The sequence below is a fragment of the Peromyscus eremicus genome, chromosome 9 (genome assembly GCF_949786415.1).
Source record: "Peromyscus eremicus chromosome 9, PerEre_H2_v1, whole genome shotgun sequence".
Classification (NCBI taxonomy): domain Eukaryota; kingdom Metazoa; phylum Chordata; class Mammalia; order Rodentia; family Cricetidae; genus Peromyscus; species Peromyscus eremicus.
Genome location: NC_081425.1, coordinates 22,108,768 through 22,119,574, shown reverse-complemented (window position 1 = coordinate 22,119,574; position 10,807 = coordinate 22,108,768). Strand labels below are relative to the sequence as shown.

The 10,807-nt window shown below is 43.7% G+C and overlaps 1 protein-coding gene across 3 annotated transcripts in view; it reads left to right on the top strand.

Moving 5' to 3' along the window:
• The first annotated feature begins 9,715 nt into the window (after positions 1 to 9,715).
• The window catches only part of Lmo7 (LIM domain 7), a 207,402-nt gene continuing 206,310 nt past the window's right edge, over positions 9,716 to 10,807 (top strand). For all 3 annotated transcript variants that reach the window (XM_059273256.1, XM_059273255.1, XM_059273257.1), the window contains exon 1: positions 9,716 to 10,026. In XM_059273256.1, coding sequence (XP_059129239.1) covers positions 9,958 to 10,026 — 69 coding nt within the window. In that variant the 5' untranslated portion in view covers positions 9,716 to 9,957. The remainder of the gene's footprint in view (positions 10,027 to 10,807) is intronic.

Sequence of the window (10,807 nt, the reverse complement as noted above, 5' to 3'; positions counted from 1 at the left end):
CATTATTATTGCTAAGGATTGTCATTCCATGTTAAAGAAAGGAAACATTTCTCTAAACCAACATATCTAGCAAAGAATTTTTCCTGTTCGTGATAAAAGCGACATAGTTTCAAGCTTTGCCTCTTGCATTCTTCTGTATAGAACATGCTCAGAACAACTCATGTTGTAAAGCTCTAGCAGAAGATCATATATACATGTGCGTGTGTATGTGTGTGTGTGTGTGTGTGTGTGTGTGTGTGTGTATGTGTGTGTGTGTGAGTGTGTGTGTGTGTGTGTGTGTGTGTGTGTGCTCGCGACTGTGATCCATATCAAAGTCTTAGACAGGGATTCCTCCCCAGTTAATGGTTTCATTAACAGAAATAAAGCAGTAGATAGATGTCTTCTTTGTTCACAGAAAGCCCAAGTTTCATGGATTTTTTCTTTTAAACTTCAATTACAATGGACTGTCTAGTTTGGTCTGACTGGTGGTTTTTTTGTCAATAGAAACCAAGGAGGTCCATAGTTGAGCTATATGGCAAGCTTGTTCTACCTTTGGAGAGGGAGGACCAGATCTGTTTCCCTAGAGACAAATCTCCAGGTCACAATGGAACACTGAACCAAGAGCCAGGAAGTCCAGCTCAAGATGTGTGCGAAGGTTCTTCTCATCGTGCAGAGGTGATGGCTTACTTAATATCACTGTGATCAGGTGGTAAACACAGGGGTACAATCTGAGCCCCTTGTTTTGAGGACCAGTCGGTTTTGTAATTTAATGTTTTAATTATATCTTTTTCATTTTTGTTAGTTTTGATCTTTTGAGCCAGGGTTTTACCACATAACCCAGGCTGTCCTCAAGCCTGTAATCCTCCTGCCTCAGTCTCCTGAACAGCTGAAATTACAGGTGTCTACCGAAATGTTTGTCAGCTATCATAGTCCTAAAGTATATATAATACTTAAACTTTTCCTAATCTTTTTGGAAAAACGAACTGAGGCAATAGGAGGTTATTTCTCCTATTGAATGCAGTTAGTGGGAGAATACATAGAAATTCTCTGCCCAAACAGAAAGACACAAAGAAAAAAAAATATGTTGTAGGGAAAGTGAGACTTGGTTATTTTCAGCTTTGATTATCCTAACTAAAAATATCTTTCTAGGGAAATGCAGACTTTATTTCGTTCATTTCACTGAGCTTCAGGAAGAGTTTAGTAAACACATGCTCATTCCTTCTTTCCCAGGAGTCCCAATAGTTTATTTTAAAGCTAATTCTAGGGTAAGTCCTTTTGATCTCACTGCTCTCACGTAAAGAATTATAATATGGATATCTAATTCTGGCTGTAACAAGAGACACTGAGAGAAAAAAAGGGCCTTAAATTTATGTTAATAATTTGAGTTTGATGGTGGAAAACTGTTCTTTATATTAAAAAAGAAAAAAAAAGAGAGAGAGAGAGACTCAGAAACATCTTAAGATCTTTGCTGTTGGCAGAAAAGAACCAAGTGCTCTCTAAATTACTGGTTTGGCCCCATGTTTTGAAAGTTGCCATCTCAGTTGATCTCTTAATGACATGTCTGCTCATCCAGGGGGGAGCTCGATAAGAAACAAGAGCTTCTCATCTTGTCTCTCTCTTCTTGGCGGGTTAACCATTCAACAGAACCAGAAGATAAATTGCGGAACCCCGCCCTAGTCCTCTGGGCAAAGCACTCCTCCTCAGGCTGTCTAGAGAACTCCTCTCTGTCTGTTGGTGAGTGATGATGCATGGAATGTCTCTTGTGAAGTTCTTCACGTGTCTCCTGGCACACCTACACTTCCGCCATTATGTTCATTTCGTAATCATCATCTATAACATTCTGGCTTCTTTCCCAACCATCTCTAGTTTTCATGTGCAAATACAGAATTGAGCCTTCCTGTCTGAATCCCATTATGTGAGTACTGTCAACATCATAATCCCCTCATCATTAACCCTGAAGGATGCATTTTTATGGGTTGACATGGAATAATTAGAGATGGGATAATTATAATCATTGTTATGCATATTATAATCTTTATCTACCTTCTAGAAATGATTCTTCTTGTTAATTATGCTGCTAGAAAGCACAAGAAGTGTTCATGTAATCCAGATGTTGGTTACCTGTGAATCCACAAAGATGGAGACTTTCATGAGCAATGAGCAAGTTCGGTGAAATTTTGAATGATTTTATTAGAATAATTCCCACTGTATCTGCCTCTTTCAACTCTGCCCAGTACCAGGTCCCTCTTCCCTTTGCTCCACATACCATTCAGTTTCCTTCACAAGTTTTTCTATCCAATTCACTTGAAGTCCTTTCAACCATACCCAACTTATTTGCTGCAAGAAACATGTATCTAAGATTCACTTTTGATGTATCAGAGCATTTCCTAACGAAGTCAATCTGCCTCTGAGGACCCAAAATAATAGTCCTTCAATATGGGTGATTTTCCCTGAGGGAAATTAAGCAACAAATGTCTGAAGACTTTTGATTGGTGCATCTACAGGGAGAGTACTGGGATCAATTAGGTATAGGAAAGGAAGATTACTAAATAACCTACAGCACATGAGACTGTCATGAGACTGTCACTCCTAAGAAAGAATTGTCCAGTTCAAATTATTATTAGTACTTCTACTGAGAACCTCCGCAGTAAAGTAGTTCTTGTATTGGTTGCAATAATAATCAGTAGTTTTATTTCTTTCCTTTCTCGTTTTTTTTTTTTTTTTTTTTTAAGGCAGGGTCTATGGTAGCCCAAGCTCATCTTGACTTTACTACATACCCAAGGATAAGTTTGAACTTCTGACCTTCCTGCCTCTACCTCCTAAATGCTAGGATCACAGGTATGCACCTGGATAATCAATGATGTTTTTTATTCTTACACTAGCAACACTTTGTTCTATATATTGAGTTATAAGTAGGGAAGTGATCCAGATGCCTGGTTTAATGAGGAAATCAACAACATGAAGTTTTTGGAAAGGAGTTGTGTTAGTGTAATGAAGATAGATCCAACTTAGCCAGGATTTGTCAAGATGTTTTGAAGACATCTGCAAGGGAAGAAAAAAAGAACATGCTGGAGAAAGGTGGGCAGGTAAGGAGGCACATTTCAAGAAAAGAGAGAAGCATAATGCGCTGGTTTGAATGACAACGTTCCTCATGGGCTCATATGTTTGAATACTTGGTCTCCAGTTGATGGAACTGTTTGGGAAGGGTTAGGAGGTGTGGCCTTGTTGAAATAGGTGTGTCACTCAGGGCCAGCTTTGAGATTTCAAAGGACCGGAGCTATTCCTATTGCGCTCTCTGTCTTCTGCTTACCATTTGACATGTGAGCTCTCAGCTGTTCCTCCTGCCATACCTTTGCTCTGCCTTCATGGACTTAGCCCTCTGAAACTGTAAGCCCAATTAAATGCTTTCTTGTATTAGTTGTACTGTACTGGTCATGGTGCTTTATTGCACCAATAGAAAAGTAACTAATATAGAAGTTGGAATCAGGAGTGGGTATTTCTGTGACAGACGTTGACCAGGAGTGGGTTTTTTGTTTTTAAGTGGAAGACTTGGAATTTTAGACTAGAAAAGCAGTTGAATGCTAGAAACAGGGCTTGATGGGAGATTCTAGTAAGAGCCTAGAGGACAGTGCTGAGAGATATGTAGACTGTGGAGGTCCAGCTCAAGAGGCTTTAGTGGGAAGCAAGGATTTTATCAGCCCAATTAGGCTAGTGGCTAACCGTATGATATTTGCAAAAAATGTGTCTGCTTTTTGCCCTCATCCTAAGAATGTGTCTGAGGCTAAATAAAAACGTAATGGGCTAATTTCTTTGGCCAAGAAGATTTCAAGACAGCCTAATATTGACTGTTGTGTGATTATTAGTAATCACTCTTATGCAGGTCTACAATGAAAAAGAGAAAGTGGAGCAAAAATGAAACACAGAAAGTACAATTTAAAGAGAGAAGAAGCACGAGGAAATATTTTTGAAGATTTAATCAATGGTGATGGTAGGCAAGATTGGAACCGTATAAAACCTACATTTTAGCAAAGTCATGCTATTTCTGAAATCTAGCAGAATGCGGAGGACCTGCACTGAAGAAGTAGCAATGGTGAAAAGAGCGAGGTCCACTGGAAAAATAAGGAAAAGAGAATGGATGGAGCTTGGAATGGGATAGACTTGGAGGTAAGAGATAAAGTCCACTGTGATCCCCAAATTTTAAGCATGATACCATTTACCATCATAGGGAATGAAGGAGGAAAGTAAAGCTTGTGGCATGAGATGCAAGTCAAGTCTGGACATATCTTTGTGTCATACAAGTTTTTCATTTATAAAAGAAATTTAGGGGGGAGGAAAAAAAAGCTAAGTATGGTGATGCATGTCTTTAATCCTAGAACTTGGGAGGCAAAGGCAGAAGCAGTCAAATCTCTGAGTTTGAGGCTATCCTGGTCTACAAAGTAAGTTCTAGGACAGCTAGGGTTACACAGAGAAGCCCCATCTAGAACCCCTCCACATGCTAAAAAAAAGATAAATAAAATTAACTTTAAAAAGAAATATACATCTTTTGCAACAAAGCAAAATGAAACATTTTGAAAAGAAAGATGTTTAAATTCTAGACATGGTGGCACATGGTAGCTTTAATCCCAGAGCTCAGCTGGCAGAAGCAGGTACAAAGTGAGTTCTAGGATAGCCAGGGCTACACAGAGAAACACTGTCTCAAAAACAAACCAAAACCAAAACCAAAAAACGATGTTAACATTTTTTTCCATTTAGTAATAGCCATTGTTAAAATTTCTCAATTTGTACTATAGGGCAAATTCATAAATTTTAAAAATATTAGCTGAGTTAGCTGGGCATTGTGGTACATGATGATTGTAACCCCACAACTTGAGAAACTAAGACAAAATCAGGAGTTCAAGTCCAGCCTTGGCTACACAACAAGTTTAAGGCTAGCCTGGGGCATATGAGATCCTGTCTCAAAAAAAAATGTATCTCTGATTTAAGGTGCTGTATACAATATTTTTTTCCACTTGGAAATATATTTAATAATTTATGTATTTGTAATAGGGTCTTACTAATTTGTCCAGACTGGCCTGGAATTTCTGGGCTTCAGTAATCCCCCTGTTCTACTCCCTCAAGTAGGTGAATCTCGGGGGCGTGCCACCATATCTGAATTTTTTTGCAGTCTATTTTAAGTCCCTTTCTGCATCATTGACTATCCTTTTACATTTTAAATGATGGCTGGGTATCTCACTCCAGGGAGGAACTTCTATTCATTCTATCTTCTCTGTTGTGAGAGCTTTTGATTTCTTTGGGATTCTGATTTTGTAACCAATCACACTGAGGCTCTCAGAACCTTGAATCATCCAGAGGGTGGAGCAACTGGTGGTTTTTATGGTGCAAGACAGGAATAGGGATCAGACCTGTGAAGGGAAGAGTGAGGATGTGTGGAAAGGGTGGATAGGGGAAGCTAAATGGACATGTCAGCCAACACCAGCATCCGCAGGAGAACACCAGCTAGCCTCATCCCTCACTAGATAGAAACGAACAGCTGAGGTTTTCCATCTCAAGTCATTTAGTCATGATAGAAGGCAGATGCTCTGAGAGGGCTTACTTAGCCTTAGATGAGGCTGCCTTCTGCCGCAGAGGCCAACCTGGGAGGTGTGACAGTTGTGAGTGTCTGCTGACCTCACTCTAGTCCTTGGCTGCCCGCGTTCCTAAAAAGGAAGGCTTGGGTGGGGTGTCTGCATCCGCTGCAGATGTTCATTCAGTCTCTATTTCTATCTTTGCTCCTATCTTTAGGAGAAATTCCCAGGAATAGAATTGCTGGAATAGACCATGGGCATTTTAGCAACATTTGATATTTATCGTCAAATGAGTTTCCAGAAAGATTGTGGCCTGTAGTTGGATTTTTCTTTTGGCCACCAGCCCCCGAATAACAATATGAAGACTTATTAATTATGAAAGCTTGGCCTTAGCTTAGGCTTGTCCCACTAGCTCTTATAACTTAAATTAACCCATGTAGCTTTTACCTCTCTCTCATTCTGTGTGTACAACTCTTCTGCATCTCCATGGCATCCTTCAAGAGTCTAGATTCATCTCTTACCTCCTTTCTCTCTGCCCGGAAGTCCTGCCTATACCTCCTGCCCAGCTACTGGCCATTCAACTCTTTTTTTTTTTTTTTTTTAACCAATCACAACAATATATCTTCACACAGTGTACAAATATCCCACAACAATGGCCCCTTCCCCACCACTGAAATGAACACTGTTTCATTGCCAATGCATAGAAAACATGATAACTTTATTGCTTGTTTTCTTATTTAATTTTTCTTTCCCCAAGACAGGAACTTACTCTGTAGCCCAGGTTGGCCGTGAACTGCCTACCCCCCTACAACAGCCTCCTGGGTGCCAGGGCTACAGGCATGGGATACATGACCTTTTCTATGTTTTCTAAATATTGAAAAGTATCCTAACTTCTCTTAGACAATGTTTTTGATGCCTAATTAAAAAATATTTAAACATTTATTTTATTTTTTTTGTGTGTGTGCCTAAGTTTATGTATGTGTGCTATATGCATGCAGCATGCTTAAATTTTTATTACGTCTATTTGTGTATGTGTGTATATGTATGTACTTGTTGGACAGCACAGGTGTGAAGGTCAGAGGACCACTTATGGGAATCTGTTTTCTCCTTGCACCATGTGGGCTCCAGGATCGAACTCAGGCAGTCAGGCTTGGCGACAAGCATCTTTATCTGCTGAGCCACCACACTGGCTGCAGATACTTAATTGTCGTGAATTTCATCTGAAACTCCTAAGGCTAGTATCTTTCTCCATAAATCTGTATGTATCTTCCATAAAGACAATATAGCTTAATATCTGAAATAATGAAGCAAAGAATTATGCTTATGTGTTCTGAGTTGTGAACCTGCAACCTTAAGGAGGCTGAGCCATGGCTGGAGGCTGAGCCATGGCTGGTGGCTGAGTTGACTTTAATCGGAGTTTTCAACATTTTACAGCCCTGTTATATGTACATTTGAAGAAATAAGTGGCCATCTCCATTCAGTAGGAAAATTCTATATGTGAAAGACAAACACCCACACAGGGAGGGAGAGCGCCCAAAGGGAAGCAACCATAATTCACAGAGTGCCTCCTCCATGGTAAGTATACTCTTGAGCTTTTACATTCACTATCATATTTAATTATTATAAAACAGTTCTTTTGAGATGTTACTGTCCTGCACTTTTTGGGTGGGGAAAAAAGCTTTGGTAACTGGTAACATATGTTGCTCAGGTTCCCAGGCTTGTCATGTCACATCCTGGGCAGCTGTCTCTGAGGAACAATGTCAGGCTACACAGCGTGTGTTAGCCAATTTTTCTTCTTTTTGCTGTGAGAAAACACCATGACTAAAACAATGATGGAAGTTTATTTTGCCTTACAGTTCCAGGACATTGGAGTCCATAATGGCTGGGGAGGAATGGCAGTGGGTATCTGGAGCAGCTGAGAGAGCGCAACTCCAACCACACCCAGAGAAGCTCGGGAGTGAGCTGGAGTGAGGTGAAGCTGTAAACACTCAAAGCCAGCTCCTAGGGACACACTTCTCCAGCAAGGCTGTGCCTCCTAAAGGTTCTGCAATCTCGCCAGACAGCTGGGGACCAAGTGTTCAAATACCTGACTTTATGGGGTGCATTGCTCATTCAAACCAACAGCATGGCAGAGGCTTCTGATAGGATGTGCTTATATAGTAACTGTAAGAGCCCTCTGTCCACTGCGCTGCTAATATAGATGCTCTGGTGTCGCTAAGTATTTAAGTATTATAGTTAGTGTTTTTCTCAGTGTGGTAGCACACACCTGTAATTTCAGCACTGAAGTGGCTAAGGCAGGAGGATTGCCATGAATTTGAGACCGTTCTAGGCTACATAGTGAGGGCTTGTCTCAAAACAACAATCCCAGGTAGCATCTCGTTAAGCATCACATGAAGTATTTGCTTCATGTTTACTAAATACAGAGCACTTCTGGGATAGACAGAAGCAGAGAAATATCTTCCTGTTTTCTTAAATCATTCCACCCTCTTCTTGGGTTTGGCCTAATAAGAGTGTAGGCGGCACACGGAGATGGTCTAGTCAGTGGTCTCCCACCACAGCAGGAACAATTGTATCCCTGAAGCTTGTCAGCCAGCTCTTCTGAACAGACCCACTGATTACAGCGGGTGCCAATAAAAAAAAAAGATTGAACCAAAATAAACCTGCGGAATAAACAGAAACCGTCAGTCACCCCAATCCAGATGGTCTTCATTCATAAGAGCAAATGGGTTCCCATCCAGCCTTTAGATCTAACTTCCAGGAGGCAGGAAATACTGAGAAAGAAATATGTTGAGGACACCACAAAAAAGCCATAAGACAAATCCAGAAGGCAGCCTGCTTTTTTCAACACACAATGCCATTCCAAAAAAGGAAGAAGGGGGGAGAAGGAGGCCCTTCTAGGGTAAAAATTCTGCAATCAAATGGAATGCAATTTCCCTGATTGCCTCTTGGTCTAGGTAAGTCAGCTGCAGAAGATGTTTTGGGATCAGATAGGGAAATCCGAGCCTGGGCTGGTTATGAAACAGCAATTTTATTGGCTTTATTTAGTTATATGTGAAGTGATATTTTGACAATGCAGGGGAATGTTCTGTAAAGACGAGATGTATAGTGGAATATTTAGGGGTGAAATGTATCTGACTTTAAGACTCTCTGTAGTAGAGAAAATGAAGCGAGATAAGGCCAGGTGCTAAGGATCATTAGGCACAGAAGCTAGGCTGTTTCCTTAGACTAGTTTCTCTGCCATATGTTTAGCTTTTTTTAATTGCCCTAAAATCAACAGCCCCTCGGGAAAATAAGAATGAAAGGTTGCTTCTCTTCAAGAAAAGAAGGGCCAATCTCATCTTTTCCCTAAGGTGAAGTCCTAGGTGGCCTGGCTGGGGCTCCTGGAGCCTGGAGGGAAGCCCCAGGGCCCACAGGCTTTGGACCACCTGTGCATCTCGCCGGTCTGGCCTAGCGCACCTACTCAGGCCCTCTGCTCAAACTGAATAAGCTGTCACCGTGACACTCCAGGGAGGGTCAGAGTTTGGACTGAACTCCGGGTAAAGGCGATCCAAGGTCCAGAACTGAGCCAAGCCGAGCAGGGGTGGTGTCGAGGCGGCGGGTGACAAGCCAAGTTCTTTCGGTTCACCGAACCTCTTGTGGCGGGAGGGGGAAAATGAAGCGGCAGGTCTCTTCCTCCGGACCCACCTGCCATCCGCTCCGCCCAGGCTAGGGGACCGGCCGCAAGTGCCCAAGCCGTTACCCTCACCTGCGGCCGGAAGCCCGGGAGGTCGCGGGCACTGCGAAGCATCTGGGACCGGTCAGCGGGCTCCGTGGAGCCGGAGGACAGTGGCTGCGAGGCCAGGCGTCCCCGCGTCCCCGCGGGGGAAGTTTCTTGGCCCGGAAAGGTGCAATTGTGTGCAGCTATTCCTGGTATGGCAGGCCGCAGGCTGTAGGGGCACCGCCTCCCGAGGGCCTGGGACAGGGAAGGCTGTCGGAGGCGGGAAGGATGCGGGCTGGGGCGCATCTCTTCCCGCCCCACCGACTGTGGCATCTCCCCGCCCAGACAGTCTGACCAGAGAGCTGGCAGCAAGGACCCCGGCGAGGAGCACGGACGGAAGCTGGTACCGGCCCGTAGGGGGTGGGCTGGGGCGGGGCCATGGCTGAGGGCGGCGACAGAGCTTGCGACTTTTGAAGTTCCCAGGAGTCCCGGCTCCCGCTGCGCACCGCTTCGAGTCAGCTTCTTCACCTCCCTCTTCTTCTGCTCCAGTCCCGCTGGATTTGAGCCGATTTCAGGAGTTTCGAGAAAGCAACGCCTGCAAGTTCTGCTAGGCTCCTGAACTTAAACTGCACGTCGCAACAAAGGGAGGGGGACGCGTGGGAGTCTGGGTCCCGGCGAGCACCCACTTAGCTGCTTTCTCCCTCTCTCGCCCTAGTCATGGAAGGGATGGAGGACGCCGAGGCTGATTGCTCCGTTGCATTCGCAGAGGCTCAGAGATGGGTGGAGGTGAGTGTCTTTTACAGCTCTTTGCAGACGAATTAGCGCTCTCCGGGCTGGGCTGGAGTTTTAGTAGACCCGGTTCCCAGGCACTCTGAGTTTATGTCCGGTGACCTAGCCTGAGTAAAGAGGAGGCAGTTTGGGGGACCATGCAAATTTTCCCTTTCCAATCCCCTGATGCCCAGCCTTTTTTGGACTTTCTTGCAGATCTCCTAGCGCTTGCCCACTTGGTTTTGGTACCGCGCATCCCAGAGGACCAGTCCAGCTCCAGCTTCCTCAGATGTCTCTGTGAGGGCACTTCCCAGAAAGCTGGACACAGAGCTAGACTGGGGTCCTGGAGTGCATTTCTTTGGGATGCTGATGCCTGAAGGGCACCTGGATAGCCAGTGTAGTCAGTGTGAGTTTAGGGAGATGGGAGATGCCACCCTTCCCTCTACCCTTCATCTTCTCTGGAGTGGAAAAACTAAAATACCCTAGGCTCATTTACAGACGGCTTGTTATTCCAGCTGTGCCTCACAGACAAGGTCTTCTGTTCCTTTTATTCCTGTGAAGGAGAGATAGTTCCTACATCGTTGCCTTCGAACAAGGCTTATTTTATTCTGGGGTTGACAAGTTGGGGGGGGGGGTGCGCATACCTGTGCTAGTGATTGAACTCCTCACCTGTGCTCTAGCGCTGAGTTACAACCCTCCACTCTGAGATGTCTTCTAGGATGGGTCAAAAGAGTCCTTCCAAATGTGGGAATCACAATAACTTGTTGTTATGAAATTGTTTCCTACAACAGCATTGAAG